The sequence below is a fragment of the Cicer arietinum genome, chromosome 8 (assembly GCF_000331145.2).
Source record: "Cicer arietinum cultivar CDC Frontier isolate Library 1 chromosome 8, Cicar.CDCFrontier_v2.0, whole genome shotgun sequence".
Classification (NCBI taxonomy): Eukaryota; Viridiplantae; Streptophyta; class Magnoliopsida; order Fabales; family Fabaceae; genus Cicer; species Cicer arietinum.
In genome coordinates, this window is record NC_021167.2 from 25,654,972 (window position 1) to 25,674,637 (window position 19,666).

Here is a 19,666-nt window from a genome sequence, read left to right on the forward strand (position 1 = left end):
ATGACTAATTAAAATTCAAAATTTAGAAATTAGAGAATTAAAATAAGTTTAGTTAAAATAGAGACAATAAAACATAATTAATTTAAAATCTTATGAGTGTACTTAAACAATTCAGTTATTTAACTGCATAAAAACAAAAAATAATTTAATTAATTAAAAGATAAAATTGAATGAAATAGGTGCCAAAAAAAGTTTGACATCCCTTTATATTTTTTTTCTTTATATACATATGTTTGTTTTATTCTCTCCCTATTCCTTCTTTCTTCAACTCTCTCTTCACTGCAACCAAACACTTCACTTTTCTCAGTTTCTCTCTGCACTTATCAAAGATTTATTCTTTCTACAACTTGGAATATAAATTAATTTGTGGGTGTATATCTGATTTTTTTCACCACATGGAGAGGGAATTCCTTGGATTAAATTCCAAAAATATTGCATGGTTTAATATGAAAGGAGATGCTTCCAACAAACCAAAAGACCCAGGTAACAATTTCAATTTAATTATTTACTTTTTATATTATTTTTTGTTTCCATAATTTCTGTTTGCACCAACACCTCTTATGTGGATGTGAAACTTGAAAATTTTAACCTTAAATTAAAATTAAAGCTTTTATTTTCAATTTTTTTTATTATATTGGGAATTTTTATTTATTATTTAATCATGCAATGGAAGCAAAAATAAATTGTGAGTTTTGAGTGGTGTGAATGATTTTTTTATTTTATTCTTTATGGTGGGAATATTTTGAATTAATTTTTGTTTGTTTTTTCAAAGATAAAAGCAATGAACAAAATTTACATTTAAATTGTAATAATAAGTAAATTAAAAAAATAAGGAAGAACAAAGGAAGAGAAGAATGAATATGTAGCGTCATAAAGAAGAAATAAATACTTGATGTCATTGTTGATGATTTTTATTGTTTTTGCTTTTTTTTTTTTCCTAACCTTTTTAAGGTTAATTTCAAGATTTTTAAGGTTTCCAAAGGTGAACTTAGTTAAGGTTATCTAGTAAAAGGTATTTTACTTGCAATATATAATTGATCGTATTTATATGATAAATAATATTTTTTATAAAAAAATCAATTGTTTTTTAGATGTATTTTTATAATAATATAAATTTATACTATTAATTACTTTAAATACTTCATTAATTATTAAAATATATGATATAATTATAAAAGTATCCCGATTTAATATTTTGATGGTTAATAAAATATATCTTTTAAAAATAGTTAATGATATATATTTTAATAATTATAACACAAATTTGTATATTTGATTAAAAAAGTATTTAAATTATTTAAAACAAATATATTTGAAAAAATAAAAAGCAAAATAAACTTATATAAAATGTCGATGTGAAAAGTTATATTCCAAAAATACATTTGTTGCACTAAGTAGGTAAAGTATATATATCATATAGCTATTGTATTTATGCAAGAAAAATCCTATATTAGCACATGTTGTTGGGCCATATAATATCTATGGTTTAAAGTTGATGTTGGATATGTGGTAGGGAATAGCTACTTGTCAGTTTGTGTGTTGCAACTTGCAAGATGGAAGTCACAATCATTGAATTCATATAGTGGATGAGGATATAAGTTTGAATTTCATTGCTATTCATTGTATAAAGAGTGTATTGTGATAGTGTCAAAATGATGAATAAAAAAAATGTAGGTCAATGGATATTTTTGTACAAAAATTATGTATTTTTTATAAAAATTTATTATTTTTTAATTAAATTTTATTTATTCATTGAAATAAAATAAATAAATATAAAGCATATTTACATTATCATATAAAAATATTTAATTTTTAACTATTACTAATTTAGTATTTTCAAAGTCACATACATAGTTATTAAAATAAAACTCATAAAGTTAACATCATGTAAAATTTTAAGATTATTGATTTTCTTTCTAAATTTTTAGAAGGGAATGAAAGATCGACACGTTTCTTATAAAATTAAATAATAAACTATACTAAGTAGATGCTACATTTTTTTCAAATGCTTAGTTTAATGGTTACATTTATTATAATACAAAACGTGTTCTTGGTTATTAGGTACTCTTTATTATATTTTATTGGAAAATGTGGTCCTTCTTTTTCTTGATTTTGATGAAGTGTTCGATTGATGTGAAATATTTAAATGGTTAGCGCTATTGGACAATTTTTTATATATAAAAATATCATGGATCCTGATGTGTGCAATGTGAATGATAGTATGAAAAGGATAAAAATATGCACACTTTATATAAATGTATAATAAATAGATCACTATATTTAATATTATATCTTAGGTTTAGCATGTGCATTGGTGATGCATGCATGGTCTTGAAATAAATAACTGTATTAATTTTATGGTAGTGACAAGCTGGTTGCAACGAGGTTTACATAAAATATAAAATATACTTATATAGAAAATATTTTAATAATAGTAAAAAAAAAAAACAAAAACAAAGTGACAACATAAAATATTGCAAGCTAATAGAATAGTAGCAATATTTTTTTATAATAAGAATAGTAGCATTGATCAGTACATTGTATTATTATATTATATGATCATGGACTATGATTAAATAACACTCTGCTTCATAATGAAATAATATTTTTTTTTCTTAATCTTTTCTTGAATTTAAATTTCTAAGCTGTGCCAGGCTATATACTACCGGCATCACATATATTAAATTAATAACAACGTAAAGTATTATTAAAAAAAAAACAAAGTAACAAGGTCACATGTGATATATAATTATATAATATTATGTATAATATAAGTACTCTGGCTTTTTCTGGCATTTATTTTTTTTATAAACTCTGGCTTCTTGTGATGACGGTCTTGCCAGAGCATTTTCTAATTAGTTTTTTATTTTTTTATTTCTTTATTTTTTTATTTTTTTATTTTGTATTTTGTATTTTTATTTTTTATAGTTAGAGTAACTTTTTATTATTATTTCATTGCACATTGTTGTTGCTTAAGTTGTTTTGAGCCATTCTTGTACCTTTTATTATTTATTATTATTTCCTATGTTTTATATTTATTAATTTATTTTGGTGTGGTAGCTGAAATATAGGTTGTGTGACATTTATCTGTCTATATGTATGTATTGTTGGTGCTTTGCAACAAGCTAAGAGTTTTCTTATAGTTTTGATTTATTTGTTCTAAATTCACTTTGAGATCTTAGAAAGTTAGATGAATTGTTTTTCTTAGAAGGTTAGATCACCCTCATTATCATCATCATTGTGCTTTTTCTTCGTTTGGAAAAGGAATTCATCAAATCAAAGTTATAAACTTTTTTATCTTTTAAGGTAAGTAAAAGTATATAATATCTTAAGAACATGATACTTCTGATCGAAGACGTATTTGGTGTTCGATAAGTGTTAGTGTCTGAACAAACACAACACCAACATATGTGATTGCATTTAATTAATTTATTTTCTCTAATTATTATCGGTGAAAACATATCAGTATCTATGATTTATTCAAAAATTGTTTTTCTTTGAAATGATTTTTCATTATTCATGAGGTTGACAAATTTTTTGTCCTTAAATTTGTTGCAGTGAGGAGTTCAGGAATGCAGTGGTCATTCTCAAATAAGGCTTCAACCGTTCCTCAATTCTTGTCCTTCAAGAACAACACTCATGAAGATAGGTCAAGAAATACTACTATGGATCCACTAGCATCATCTGGATATATGACAATATCAACTAAAGATGCTTTTGATTCTAACCAGAAATCATTCTTGGCTGTCACACAGGTTTGTTTGTCCTACTAATAAAGAAATGCCTCGATTTAATTTTTTTTTTTTAATATGGATCATAGTTAGTGATAAGTGGACAGGCCACTCGAGTGAAACTGTTTTTCTTTTGCATTTTACTCAAACGTTAGTTGGGTTTTGATTGAGAGGTGCAGAGGGCAAAGGCCCTTGACTCTACAATATGGTTGATGAGTAATATCGTAATTTAAACCGTAGTATCTAAGTACAAGTTGTATATTATAAAATCTAATTTTAAATCATAATAAAAATGTAATACAACTGATTTATAGTTAAAAACGTAAACACAATTGGTCGAATTATGTGATCAAACAACGTGTGTTCTTTCTTTTACGTGTTCGTATATTTATTCTTTAGAATTAAGGTTGTTGTTTTAACAAGAATACTTTCAATGAAAGATATAGTATTTAATCTTAGAGAAATTTTACCTTGAAGTAGAACATCGAATGTTTTAACCGATGAACCACTGACACATGTACAAGACAGGACACTGATACATAGACACTAACAATAATTTAAGAAAATAGAAGTGATCGAATATAACCATACGTATCTGTGTCAAACACTAACACGTATCAGACATATGAAATGCTTTCGATATGAAATATTTTTCGACTTGAAATTTAAAAGTGTGATTGTCCTATTATCATATTTATGTATTTTGTTATATTTTCTAATTATTCTTTTTATATTTTGTAGGAAAGTTTGTCCATAGGAAAGCAAGTAACAAACAAGCTTGGAATGACAATATATCCTATGCAATGTTCTGATCATGCACAATCAATTTGCAATCAAGAAACAAGAATATTTTCAGTTTCAAACCAATCTAATCAAATGTGTTCTGTTCTTCAATCTAATCATGCTACTAATGGAATCAACATGGTCAATTCAGTTATAAAATCGCAAACTCTTGGTTCTAAATCCTCTGCCACACCTTTATCTGTTCTTCCATCAATAGGTTCCTTAATTGGTTCAACTGATTTAAGGTAAATTTCTTTTAAAATATTTGAAAATTGTATTTCTTTTTATTTGATTGAAAATATTAATTTATATGATATGATATGATATTGTGGAGCAATGTCAAATTGGAACCTAAGAATTCTTTATTTTTTTATCATAGGAATAGGAATTGTTCCAAATCAAATGGTACACCTACTCAATTGACAATTTTTTATGGTGGTTCAATTTGTGTTTATGATGACATATCTCCTCAGAAGGTAACTTACTTACCCTCTAAACTTATCTTAATTTTATTAAAATTACAAATTAGTCCCCATATATATATATATATATATATATATTTACACTAATATTAAATATATTTTTAGTTATGTAATTATCTCAAAATTTATTTTTAGTCTATGTATCTACTTTTTAATCATACAAATTATATACGAAATACTGACACAAATCCTAACATGTTGACATAGTTATAATTTAAAAAAAAAAGAAAAAAATCTAACATATATCAGACGCTATATATATTTACAATCTAAAGGGTCGATATTACACAATAAATTATAAAACTATATGTTTTTAGTTTTTTTATAGAAACTAAATGGATATTATTTTGTCATTTACGAGGACTAAAAATAGATACAAAAACTAAAAAGAAAAAGATCAAAAATTTTATAGAATTAAACACAGTTTTATATTAAATGTTTTTATTTGTTATTTTCTGATTTTTACTTTCCATGTCTAGGCTCAGGCTATCATGTTACTGGCTGGAAATGGTCCTAAATTGCAGCCAGAAATCTCTGTTCCTTCTGAAAAGGATGGTTTCATTATAAGCCAATCCTATCCCTCACCATTGCCACATGCAAATTCTCAACCTAGGGGAGGTTCAAGTAGCAATAATGAACATTCAATAATAAGACCAATAGTACCTTCAATTGTCCCTATTAATCATTTGGAATCTTCTATTGTTGCTACTTCATTAAGATCTACACCAACAAAAGTGATTCAACCAGGTATATTATCTCTACCTGGTCTTATTATTATTATTATTTTTTTTTTTTTTTGAAAAATGTTAGTAACACATTATATAACACTTTATTTTCAATTTTTTCATACTAAGAGTGAAATCTCATGCCACTCTACTAATAGAGAGGTTGAAGATTACAATAATCCACTTAATTTAAAGTATAGAAAAAGAGTGTGTTGCTAGCAGTATTTTTATATTTTTTAAAAGTTAGTATCTTTTATTTTTGTAAGACACATAATAATTAGCAAAATTTTATTGTGTTTATAGTAGGCTTGCCTCAAGCGCGTAAAGCTTCGTTGACTCGGTTTTTGGAGAAGCGAAAAGAAAGGTAATGTTCTTATAATTTCTCTTTATCACTTAATATTGTTTTAAGTCTATGACATTAATTAGGTTTAGAAAATTTATATACTTCTTTCATTCGTTGAGTGTGTTTCTTTGAGTCAATCATCGACTGAGTCTATTAAATTATAAAGATCACACAATTTGGTTTCTATTTTAAAATACTTTATGAAATTGAAATTTCTTAATCACATGAGTCACCCCACAACATGCTGGCAACACAAATTTTTAATATAGAGCTTTACCTAAACATGTAGTGGTGACTTGTCGCCGTGGATAAATTAGATGATTCAAAATATGTAATTTTTGAATTTTCAATTTCACGAATCATTTTAGAATTTAATTAAACTCAGCGGCCAAATTTTCTGACATCCACGAACATTTTAGGGATTGATTGTTGATTTATTTGTGTGATTATTATTATTTTTTTTTTTTTTTGAAAAATGTTAGTAACACATTATATAACACTTTATTTTCAATTTTTTCATACTAAGAGTGAAATCTCATGCCACTCTACTAATAGAGAGGTTGAAGATTACAATAATCCACTTAATTTAAAGTATAGAAAAAGAGTGTGTTGCTAGCAGTATTTTTATATTTTTTAAAAGTTAGTATCTTTTATTTTTGTAAGACACATAATAATTAGCAAAATTTTATTGTGTTTATAGTAGGCTTGCCTCAAGCGCGTAAAGCTTCGTTGACTCGGTTTTTGGAGAAGCGAAAAGAAAGGTAATGTTCTTATAATTTCTCTTTATCACTTAATATTGTTTTAAGTCTATGACATTAATTAGGTTTAGAAAATTTATATACTTCTTTCATTCGTTGAGTGTGTTTCTTTGAGTCAATCATCGACTGAGTCTATTAAATTATAAAGATCACACAATTTGGTTTCTATTTTAAAATACTTTATGAAATTGAAATTTCTTAATCACATGAGTCACCCCACAACATGCTGGCAACACAAATTTTTAATATAGAGCTTTACCTAAACATGTAGTGGTGACTTGTCGCCGTGGATAAATTAGATGATTCAAAATATGTAATTTTTGAATTTTCAATTTCACGAATCATTTTAGAATTTAATTAAACTCAGCGGCCAAATTTTCTGACATCCACGAACATTTTAGGGATTGATTGTTGATTTATTTGTGTGCTTTTTATTTTTATTCCATAATATGTTTTTGAAATTGGAAAACACACGCACACACAAATGCATGTGATTGAGAGCTTCAAAGTTCTTTTGATTCTTCACCTCAAATCTTCGAATTACTAATATGGTATCAAAGTCAGATTTTCAGATAAAGATGTGATTTTCTTAGGCTAATGCATATGCTTTTGAACTAATTTAGGGCAATGAGCACATCACCATACTATATGTGCAAGAAATCATCTGAATGCAACACTCTTGGATCAGATTCTACAAGTTTCTCTATTGATTTCTCAGCTTCAAGTCCTCAACTAGCCACCAACTTGCCCTTAAGAACAACATGTATGGAAGTTTAGATAATATAATACTACATACTTTTTAATTGTAAGATCAATTATGTTGATCACTAGCAGAGATTTCTCATAGGCATTTTGGTCCTCTAAATGATGTTTTTTGTTTCCCAAGTTTTTTTATATATATATATAATTGTCACCTTTTGTAATAGTTTACTTCATTATGAAGCATATTGTCATATGATTAATTTTTTCTTTTTTTGACAAAAAAACTCATCATGTTGTATAATTACCTTTTTAAATACAACAATGAATATTCTTTAGATTTATTATGGTCATTAACTTTTAAATTAAATTTAGTCTCATCAATGATGAATTCTGACAGGTGGAATAATCATGTGACTTACTTACATATAATTACTAGTGTGTGAGGTATAATACTTCTTGTATTTAATTAAATCAATAAATTTTATTTATTATGTCCTCCTAACAATCTTTTATCAAAAAAAGAAGAATTGAATGAACAATGTACTAAAAAAAAATCATTTAATAGTTGATCCCATCATTTAGTAATTAAGAAGATCACTATGAACAAACAACATGTATTCTACAAAATATATTTTTTATATCGGTTAAAAATGACTTTTTAATTAATTAGTTTAATAATTATATAATACTAGTACCAGATTTTGAGAAATTGTCTAAAAATTTAGTGGCTAAGGCTACCATTTTGTTAAAAAAAGTGTGTATGTATATATGGAAATTCTTACACTTTGGAATTTATAAATTCCAGCATTATAGATAAAAATGAAGTGTGAAATGATACATATGTAGCAAAAAGAGTAAATAGCAAAGAAAAACAGCCTAACATATATTTATATTTATATATGGATATGAACAAAGATGGTTGGCTCAATTTCATCTAAAAAAACTACCTTTTAAAAATAGAACTTCCCTCTATTTTATATAACAAAACTTTCAACCACAATGAGACACTAGAGGAATAGAGGAGGAAGAAAAAAAAAATCAAGATAATTTTCTTCCTTTTGTTTTCTGTAAATTTCTTCATAATTTTTTTTTTTAATATCTTTTCACTTTGTTGAAAAAAAATCATGGTAACTTCTAAGGCCTTCCTCTCATTCCTCTTAATTAATTTATTTTCAAATTTTCATCTTTGTTTTAGCGACGGTTTGGATTCGCTATTATCTGGAATTGTTATGAAAGATGCACAATGCATGCAAAAATTGCTTCCTTGTCAACCATATTTGAAGAATCCAACCAACCCTTCTCCAGCATGTTGTTCACCTTTAAATGAGATAGCAATAAATTCATCTGATTGTCTTTGCAATCTCATGAATAATCCTAAGCTTTTTCTTTCCTTAGATGTTTCTAAGGATGAAATTTTGAAGCTTCCAAATGCTTGTGGTATTAATGTTGATACCTCTAAGTGCAATGCAGGTAATTAATTTCTTTGTGATTTGCTTATAAAAAAAATTCTTTGTGATTTTTATTAATTGGTTTAATTTCTTGAGTTTTTATTGTTTTTCATCTTGCAAAAATATGCTGCATATGTAATGGTTTGTTTTTTTTTGTTAGAATTAATGGCCCATTTTGTTAAAAAATGATTATTAATGGCCCATTTGTTTAAACTTAAATCAAAGTGATTTTTTTTATTTATTTAGAAATTATGCAAGTCAGAAAACTAATTATTTAAATATTTTGATTGATAAATAAAAACTTATCCTATCCAATATTTCAAGTATTTAAAAAAAATATTTTACATAAAACAAGTTTCATATTTGTTTGTTGGGGGATATATATTTTTTAAAAGATGTGACATATTTTGGTTAGAGAGACATATTAACATAGTTAAGATATCTCTTTATATTGAAATGCATTGTTACATTAATCTTTTGTCTATAAAAATATGAAGAAAAAAAAGGAGGTGATACTCCTTTTTGTGTTTTAATTTATTTAAATAGGTTGGTAGATGAAATTGACTTTTCTTTTAATTTTTTAATTTGTTGAGAATATGAATTGAAAAATGAGTTCTAATTACCAAAATTTATTTATTATTACATTTTGTTTGGTTTAGGAATCTTTTGGAACTAACCTTCCATCTAGTAGGTCATGTATCCCTATTCAAATGAGAATTTGCAATTGTAAATTACCCTTTTATATTTTGTTGAATAAGACATAGAACATGCAACAATCTTAATCAAATTGAAAAACCCTCATGGCTGATTAAATATAAGATTTACATTTTTTTTTAAAGTAAGAGGTATACCATGAAACAAATTGCAAAATTATTAAATACTTAATGCTGATTTAAGGAACAAATATTATATTATAATATAATATTTTTTATTTTATTTTAGGAGTCAAATCATAAAATATTTTTACTAAATGGTGCATATGAACTTTTCATAGTCAACTTTTCATCCCCATTAATTCTAATATCGGATTAATTTTTATTCACTTTTATGTCAAGAATTACAACGTCCACAAATTATAACCACTTATATGCAGTCTGTCCTTTTGAGAATTTAATTGTTTTATACAAAGTTTGAATTTTGTATTCTATTTTTTTATACATATTTTCATTTTTTTTTATTAATAACATATATAAATAAATATTATAAGCGAACATTGAAAAGTTTAAATTAAATCAAAGTTACAATATAATTTTAGCAAAAATAGATATATGATTATCTATCTATATGAATATTACTAAAAAAAATCTATCAATTTGAACCTTCTTTTATTATATAATTTTTTATACTATAATTTTTTTTTGTCTTTAAAAATATTGGGTTACGTGCATCATACATCTAAAATCAAATATTTTTAATACTTCAATTATTATAATAGATTTACTTAATAAAAAACCTTTACATTTATATTATATATAAATTAATTTTTTATTGTATTATGAAATGTTTATTGCAACTAGATTAGGTGAAGTCTATTTTGTTAATGACCTTAAATCCTATGTTTGTCCTTCAACTTTTTCATTTGCATTGCTTGGAACATTTATAACTTTCAACACATTTTCTTTACCTATTCTATCTAACTTTTTCAACTTCTTTTGTATCTTTCATTGCAGAAGGAACCGTACCAACACCATCAGAAGGTAAATCATCACTAATATATACTTTATGTCAATATATGAAAACTTTTTTAACATATAAATCATTGAAAACCTAAAATTTGATTCAAAACAAAGTTAAACGAGATTTGGTCTAATGTCATTTATTAAGAAACCTTAAACTAGGATTTGAATCACCTGCACTCGAAACTCCATGCAATTTCATATGACAAACGATTTTGGCCATTAATATGATATCAGATAATTCAAATTACTAATTAATAAAATTAGTTTTAAACGATATCGATTTTTTATGTGGTTAGACAATGGAGATCAATAACTGTGTCACACAGTTATTGCTTCAAATCCAAATCTCTTAAACTATTAGTTAGTTAATGAATTTGTTCTAGTCAAAGAAAGTATGATGTCACGCGGTTAAAATATCACAATCATTAAATGAAGATTAGATCACTCGTACTCTAAATTCACCAAAACGACTTTAAAATGTATCTTAGATTACGAGAAATTTAATATTCATCTAACAACCAAGAATCTACGTCTGCATGACTATTAGTTATACTAGGAATAATTTTTTTGTCTGACTCGCATTGTGACGTAGCAGCTAATATTGTATTCGCATTGTGACGTAGCAGCTAATATTGTATTTATTACTTTCAGTTGATGAAACACTGAGTGAAGAAGAATCTACTGAAGAATTTTCATCCAGCTCAAGAAAAATGGTTACTCCATATGGAATAATTTCCTTTGTTGCATTGTTGACAGCTCTAGTATTTTCTGCATACTAGGCTTAGATACTTGGGGGTATATTGGTAAAAAGAAAACAGGTCTGATGTATGAGCTGAAATTTCTCTTTTTGAGGCTTGGTTATGTGAATTTTTTTATGTCATGACTAAAAAAAGGAGTTAAGAACATGATTTTAGAAACTATCAATAGTGCAATGCATTTTTAATTTTTAATGTTGCAATGGCATAGAGATCCATTAGATCCATTGTCATTAGCTGATGGATCAAATCCAACTTTTTATGTATATAACTACACATAATAATTTTTTTTAATTTTAGCCCTATATATAAATTAATGGTGACTAATAATCTATTATTGATATAAGAATCGTTCTGTGATAAAAATTTGACCTTATAATCTCCCAAGACATAATTCAAATCTTCTTATGAACAGCTATGAAATAACTGTAAGTGAACAGCTATGAGATGACTGTAAGTGTCGCTTTAACAACTCTACTAGTCTCAAAGCATATATATTCCTTATGAAATATACAACATGGTGTTATAATTAATTATTTTTTATGTAATTTCAACTAATAGGAGTAGGAAGAAGAGAAAAAAGAAGAAAGGAAAAAAATGCATTTTAATATAAAAACCTTATTGCTCTAATCCAACATACATTTTACAAAACATTAGTATCTTCTAATAAATTTTTTGACCAAAAGACAGTAAATATCCACATATCCATCTCATTGTATCAAAAAAATAAAAAATTATTTTCTCCAATAAATATCATAAGTGTTTTTGAGGTGGAGGTAACTTTCTCAGAAAACTTCAATTGAATAAGTACATGTTGCTTTGAAAATGATCCTTTTGGTGTTATGTGTCTGCAAAATCCAACTATAACAGTAAAAATTTGCTATCTCCTCTTAATTTTCTGTGTTAGCCTCTTGAAAGCCATAAATGTAACTGCTGCTGAAAGAGAATACCTGTTCCAAATACAAATAATTTGTTAGTGATGTTCAGATTAGAACTGAAAATGGCAGAATCACGTTGAACCATTGCAGTTTTGGCAGAAGCTACACTTTGGAGCTTCGACAAAACGATAGTGTCACCGTGATTTTGTCAAACTCACTGCGAATTCAAGCATATACTAAGAACTTATAAGAATCATGAGCTGATTCTCGGTTATAAGTGGCGGACGCAAAGAAAACGCCCCTAAAGAAACAAAAGAATACAATGAACATTACATTTTTTATTTCAGGGTTTCATATATTTTTAATCGCTACAAAATCACGACATTTCAAGTTTAGTCTTTACGAAAAATTTATTTATTTTTAGTCCCAAATCTTCAACATAAACTGGGTGCTTTTAGTCTCAAGGATATGTATCAACAACACATAAAAGAAAAATAATAATTTGACAAAAAATGGACAATATACAACATGCAAGGAGAGAAAAGCTGAGTTGCGCACCATGTCAATATGTAGTTTACGTGGTCCTGTGGCATGACTGAGAATCGAATCAAGGTATTGACATCCTTAGGAACAGGGTATGGATTACTTGGATTGACATTCTCATTAATATCTTCAACATAGATAGTATTTTCCGGAAGGCCGCAAGCTCGGGCAATGCTAGGAACATCAATGTAGAACCACTGAGAAGCCTCGGGATCATTTGCAGGAACAAATATGCTCGGTTTCTCACTTCCACGAACTACACCGACCACTTCTTTAGGTGTTACAGATGGGACCGGATCCTATAAGTTGCACAAAACAAGTTTGAAACAACAATTTTCTGCATTAAACGAAGAATCGTATTTTGCGAAATGACTAGAGGTAGAGACAACCTCACTGCGAACGGGCTCTTTAGACCAAAATCTCCACCAAGATCCGGTTCCATCAGCTTGTGAAGGGGAAGGAAGTGGATCTGCAAACTTTTCATCGTGCGAAGCCTCTAAAAACTTTTCTTTCCAACTGCGGGGAACCCATCCTCTGTTAACGAGAATTGGAAAACCGACACTGCAAGAAGCAATACACGATATAAAAATTGAAGAAACTTGGAAAAACTAACAAAAGCAACTCAACAATATTGCAATGAAGCATGCAAAACAAGCAATTGATTAATGATGATCTAGAAAAAATATTTATTTACATCACAGAAAAGTTAAGATTTAGAGCTTATGTAGTGATGAGAATAAATCCAAAAGAGATTTGTTCAAATTCTACTATACAACAGTGCTATAGTGCCACTATTTGATAACATTTTATACTAAATGGCATATCGCAGAACAATATTGAGCCGTGAGAAGTGAATAATCTTTAACCAAAAGGAAAAGCTTAAAGTTCATTCAGGACAAACGAAGATTGGTATGATGCAGTTTCAAAACAATAAACATCAGAAAGTTGGTATATATACAAGGTTTTCAAAATCCTTGAAATCTCCGTAAATCGAGTTTATGTAAACGTTTAAAACATCCATCATAGTATGCAAGATATTAAAAATTGCAAATGATTTGATGCATTACTTTCATAATCACAAAGCTCTTAATAATTTTGATTTACCTGTCAGGATGATTATGAACTGGCATAAGAGGTGTTATAACATAGTAACCATTTTCAGTAACTCCTGAAATGCTTCTTGAACGTGGTCCTACGTAGATTGATTTTTTTTCGTCAAAAACTCCCTTGGAGACCACCTTTCTAAATTCAAGAGAATCTAACTCCTCACTTGAAGGATAAGTGCTACCGAGTTTCAACGGTTCTATTTCCAACCTCTTCCCTCGATACTCCAACATTTTAATCTGTAACATAGTAAAATGGAAAAAAAATCTTATTGAGATAATCTGCATAGCGCCGCCGAGGCGTAAACTTGGACTAACAAAAGTCTGTATAAAGTAAACCCAATCCTCAAGACATTGTCTATTGAAATAGATTGAACATGAATAGAATCAACACCTGCTACCTAAATCTCCAGAATCCAATATATGTTACCAATTAATTCATAAGTTGTTTTCAGCTTATTCCCTATGATAGATTATGTAAACATCTTAGAACTCAGTTTAACCGCATTCGTTCTTTGATTATAAAAATAGATTATACATATCGAGAATGCGCTAAATTGAGTTGTTATCCAAAACGTACTAAAAGATTCTTCAAATATCATTATCTTTAACACATCCACATATCAAGGAAATGGAAATGGAGAAGGCGAATAAATAATCCACAAACATGAGCCTGTGATTAGAAATCCCCTTGATGGGTTAAGACTTAAGAGCACAGAGGTGTAATAATAGTAAATTCAAGACGAAAAAAGAAAAATGCTGAAAAATTGTAATGCCTTGATGCATCAAACTTATGGAAGTTATCGATATAACTAATATCAACTGAACAAAGTCTCGCGATCTCGGATCTTCACAGTCACTAATAATTAGTAATACACATATTTGACTACAATAGCAGGATAAATTTCACGAATCGGCACATATGTCAAAGGGTTAATCACCAAACTTGTCAAATGAATCATTTACTTGATCCTCACCAAAAACACAAAGCAAAATGTTAACTCTGACTCACATGCCGAAACTCCATTGCAAAAACTATATAAACAAAGTTTTTAGGATTATGCCACTTTCACATATTTTCCGCTAGATCCAAATTCGCTGGAGTAAGAAATACTGTTGTTACTACGGCTAGTATATCGGTGAATCACAGCTATTGAATGAAAGATAAAAGGGTTTAATTCTAACTTCAGCAAAATTTGAGATGTCTGGTTTTTGTCAAAGAGTTCAAATCTACTAAGAATGTGTTTGGATTCACGTTTGCTTCTTATTTTTCAAATCCCAAAGCACTTTAAACGTGGAAATCCTAAAGCTACAATTCCTCGCGTTGTGATGACTGCACGTTCAGACCAAATTGGCCGCGGTTCCAAACAAACGCTAAGTGGTTGTACAAATATGGGTCCAATTTTCACCAATAATAACTCAAATAAATATAAATCAGATATGACAATCATTCCCTTAGTACCTCCTCTCTCTCTCTCTCTCTCTCTCTCTCCCCCCTTCCCCCTTTCTCATCATCAAAATTAATGATTCAAAATACCATGCTTTCTGACACTAATCAAGATTCAAATCATGAATTGGAAAACTTTCTGAATCATAAATCGAATACTATTATGAATTGTTAAATACATTACTAATAAAAGTATGACATTTCTAAGTAAAAAATGCGACACAACAAAATAATAAGGTGATATATCATATATATGAAACTCAAAATGATTAAAGTCATAAATCAAACAACAAAAGAAAAGTGGTTCACTAAACAAATTTGACAAAAACATGTCTACCTACTCTAAGTTCAAGTAGTGATTCATTAGAATGAATTGAGATTCATCATATAATGAATCAAAATTCAAAAATGAGATTCATATCCCAAACAGATAAACACTAGAGAGTTATATAGATTGGATTCAATTTTGTATTAAATCGAGATAGTAGTAGCATGTATTGTAAGATACTCATGATCATGTGTGAAAGTATCATTTCTTCCCCTAATTACAATAAATTGAATTGGAAAAAAGACACAAACACAAACCTTTTCTTCTCTTCTAACAATCTGCCAACTCCCAAGACCAAATGCAATTGCCCCAGGTACAAACAGCAACCATTTTGAACCTTTTCCTTTCACATACCCAAAAAAACAAAAATCAATAAAATCTTCAACAACAAAAAAATCAATAAACATAAAAATAAAAGATTAAACTTTTACATAGAGAAACAACATCATTGCAAAAAACAAGAACGACCCAGATGGTGAATCGACTGAAATAACATGAATGAGTGCATACCATTTGAATCGGAGGAAGAGGAAAATGTTGGGTCGGAATTAGAAACGGTTGCGGCGGAGCTGAACGGTCTTAGTGAGAGGAAATTACCGGAGCTGGAGACACTGCGTGTGAGGGTGGCGATACGGCGGAGCTCCGCAAGGGTTCTGGCGGCGGAAGCTGACGGTGGCATTGGGAAAATGGATGTGAGAGAAAACAAGGAGAGATGAAGAATCGTAGAGAGAGAGGGTTTATGGGGTGAAACCTGGTGTGTGCAAGTGCACATGTAGCTTCAGTGGACCTTCCCTTCATGATGCAGCACGAGGAGGGTCAAAAGTTGTTACTTCTAAATAGTATTTGTCATTTTGGTTATAATTTTTAAATATTAATTTATAGTCGAATCTTTCAAAAAATTTGATGTTTTCATGTCTTCATTTTAGTTTATTGCAGAAAAAAAATTAACTTTTAATCAACCTATACAACTTTTTACGTGATAATTTTAAAGAAATAAAAAATTATCATATTTTTGTAAAAATAAATATTAAAATTTTATAAAAACTAATAATATATTTAACATTTTTTATATGTTATAGTTTTTTTCTTCTTATAAATAAAATGAATAAAAAAATTCATATATATACAAGATTATGTGTTTGAATTCGTAATATGATATTCAATTTAACAATATTACCATTCGTAAATAAAGCAAACTTTAAACATATTTTAATTTTACTAACTATAACATTCAATATCTTTCAATCAACTTTCTCGAGAGATGCATTAGTGAGTAAGCTTGTTTCTATCCGATCAAAGTTAGTAATATCAATTTGATCAACAAATAGTTGATTTGTTTTAATTCAATTGGGTGACATCTTAAAAAATTAAGAAAGTTATGTTATATTTTTCTTGCTTTAAAAGAAGAACTATGTTCCAAAGAAATAAAAATTAATCACAAAATTTAGGATAATTTTAATACATAAAAAACCTAAAACAAATTTAAATATGAGACATTTTAGGGTCTATAATAATATATTAAGAAATTAAATTATTTTAGAAAAAAAAACTATTTTTCAAACACTTTAAAATAAAATAAAAAATAAATCATTAAATTAATATGATTGTTTTTTATAATATTTCTTTATAAATTGATGATTAAGTTAATTTATTTAATATTTCTTAAAATAATATTAATTTTAGATAAATTTATAATTTAAAATATTAGAATATAAGACTTTAATGACATTTTCTTTAAATTATTATTAGAATATTTTAAATTATTATTAGAATATTTTAAATTATTATTAGAATAATATTTCTTTATATTTTAAAATTTATATTTTAAATTTTTATATTTTAGATAAATATTAGAATATAAGACTTTAATTTTAGATAAATAAATTATTAATATTTTATTTAATAATTATATAAATTTTGTTTAACAAAATTAATGACATTTTCAAATCTATTTTCTCTATATTTTTCAAATAATGAAATAAGACATTTCAAAGGTTATACGGCAACAACAGGCACTCATGTAAAATTTTCCATATTTTAGTTGAATAAGAAAAGAATGTGTATATATTGTAGCACTCAAGTAACTCATGTTAACAATATGTTCACTATTTATATCATGATCTCTCCATTTATAACTAGTATTTCTCGTATTAATGATGTACTCACATTTTATCTCATGATTATTCAATTTATAATTAATATTTCTCTCATCTCTACTGTTTTAATTAACCAATTTAGTTGTACTGAGATAAGTATTAAATAATTTATAATAAAAACAAAATATTTTATTTAATTTATATAAAATTTTATCAAAATTAGTTTTAAAAATATTAAAATGTGAGGCTTTTTTCATAAATAAAAAAAATATTTGAGGTCTTTTTTTAAGTAAAAATTTTTTTTTTTAGAGAGCCTAAAGCCCCTTTAGTGGCCTTACCCTTGGACCGGCTCTGCCGATGCACTAAAAAATGTTTTGAAAGGAATTTGCTATTCAAAAGTGAACTTTAGTACAATGAGAAATTTAAGTGTTGATATTTCAATACACTCATTATTCGTTATGCATATACTATTAATCATCCATTGTTTTGTTCATCAAGATTAATATCATTCACTTTGGAGTTTAAAGAATCCGTGTGGAAAAAATTATTGTTAATGGTCTTATACCCTTTACTCTATATTGACTCTAATCCTATATCATGTTTTAAAAGCAAAAACGTGCACCATGTAAATGGAGTTTCAACTCAACCCAAACTCTTAAGAAAAAGAATGTGGAGTTTCAATCCAACCCAAACTCTTAAGAAAAAGAATATAATAATAGTAATAGATAATATATTTTTTAACATAAATACTATGATACTGTGTACAATACAAAATTAATAGAAAAAAAGTTAATGCAGTTATTTATTTATTATATTTATTGTAGAATGATGATTTAAAATCGTTTTTTATTTCGAAATTATTCATTTGTATTATTTTATTTTTATTTAAATAAATAATTTTTATATAAATTTAATTATTTTTTTTATATTTTTTGTAAATTTATCGTCAACGTTCAACGTTATTTTGATATTCGTTTTAGTTCAACGTATTTTTGTGTAATAAATTAATCAATTTGAGTATGTAAATATTTGCGTCATTAACATATTTGTCAATTTTTCATCCAAGTCCATTAGTGTTGTTTAGAACTCATTGATATTCATGAGTTTATAAATTTCAAACTTATAAATTGTTTACAAAAAAGATGGAATTTTCAAAAAAATACTGTGAAAAAAATATTTCAAAACTTCAATCTTAATTGGTCGACGAACAATTTATTTTCTAATTTATTACAATTTCTACAAACTCAAAAAGAATGAGAGAAAAATTCAAAAAAATATAAAATGGATTTTTGAATTCAATTTATAGATTTGAAGAATATATCTAAAAACCCAAAAAAATTAAAGAAATTTGTTATTTTTAACTCCAGTAGTATCTCTTTTTTCATTGATATTAACAAAATTTCTATTATCTCTTAAGCAATTTATGAATACGAACTCAAAAACTCATGAATATTGATCATGAATTCAAACACTATTAGAGTTGAATTACAAATGTATATATTAAAAAAAAATAACAATCCAAACATTTACAAACTAAAAAAATTAATTTATTAAATTTTTTTAAAGAACTAATATGTTATAATTCAAAGAGCAGGAGGGATATAAATTTTGTATTTAAAATTTCTTCAAAACAGTAATAAAATTTGACGATACTCATAACAAATACAAGTAACGATTTTTATTTTTTATTTTTAGAATTGAGACAACAATTTAATTTTCATTGAGATAATAATTTAATTTATATCAATTAATAAAATAAAAAGATTAATATATTATTCAAAATTTAATTAATCTAAATAAATACCAATCAAATCACGTAGAAATCCTTGAATATACTAGCAAATAATATCATCCATCATCCCTAA

General features: G+C 26.8%; 3 protein-coding genes across 6 annotated transcripts; 2 read left to right on the forward strand and 1 right to left on the reverse strand.

The window, feature by feature from the left end:
- Nucleotides 1-234: 234 nt before the first annotated feature.
- LOC101496060 (protein TIFY 6B) lies at nt 235-7,865 on the forward strand. Of its 2 annotated transcripts, none has more exons than XM_004512701.4 (7): nt 235-483; nt 3,559-3,755; nt 4,473-4,759; nt 4,894-4,990; nt 5,476-5,743; nt 6,025-6,085; nt 7,446-7,865. In XM_004512701.4, exons 1-7 carry the CDS (start codon nt 396-398, stop codon nt 7,597-7,599), a joined length of 1,152 nt encoding a protein of 383 aa, XP_004512758.1. In that variant the 5' UTR covers nt 235-395; the 3' UTR covers nt 7,600-7,865. The 2 variants fall into 2 exon arrangements, with proteins under 2 accessions (XP_004512758.1, XP_004512759.1); XM_004512702.4 differs by lacking the exon at nt 235-483 and adding an exon at nt 3,050-3,306.
- A 579-nt stretch (nt 7,866-8,444) lies between these two features.
- LOC101495737 (non-specific lipid transfer protein GPI-anchored 9) lies at nt 8,445-11,705 on the forward strand. Of its 2 annotated transcripts, none has more exons than XM_073364536.1 (3): nt 8,445-8,994; nt 10,643-10,669; nt 11,278-11,416. In XM_073364536.1, the coding sequence occupies exons 1-3, from the start codon at nt 8,649-8,651 to the stop codon at nt 11,304-11,306; spliced, it is 402 nt and encodes a 133-aa protein (XP_073220637.1). In that variant the 5' UTR covers nt 8,445-8,648; the 3' UTR covers nt 11,307-11,416. The 2 variants fall into 2 exon arrangements, with proteins under 2 accessions (XP_073220637.1, XP_004512757.1); XM_004512700.4 differs by having other exon boundaries at nt 8,526-8,994; nt 11,303-11,705.
- A 287-nt stretch (nt 11,706-11,992) lies between these two features.
- LOC101495406 (surfeit locus protein 1) lies at nt 11,993-16,493 on the reverse strand. Of its 2 annotated transcripts, none has more exons than XM_004512699.4 (6): nt 16,216-16,493; nt 15,963-16,048; nt 13,932-14,170; nt 13,217-13,388; nt 12,843-13,126; nt 11,993-12,356 (listed from the first exon to the last, which is right to left on the reverse strand). In XM_004512699.4, the coding sequence occupies exons 1-6, from the start codon at nt 16,475-16,477 to the stop codon at nt 12,287-12,289; spliced, it is 1,113 nt and encodes a 370-aa protein (XP_004512756.1). In that variant the 5' UTR covers nt 16,478-16,493; the 3' UTR covers nt 11,993-12,286. The 2 variants fall into 2 exon arrangements, with proteins under 2 accessions (XP_004512756.1, XP_012574688.1); XM_012719234.3 differs by having other exon boundaries at nt 12,060-12,356; nt 15,963-16,042; nt 16,216-16,487.
- Nucleotides 16,494-19,666: the final 3,173 nt, after the last annotated feature.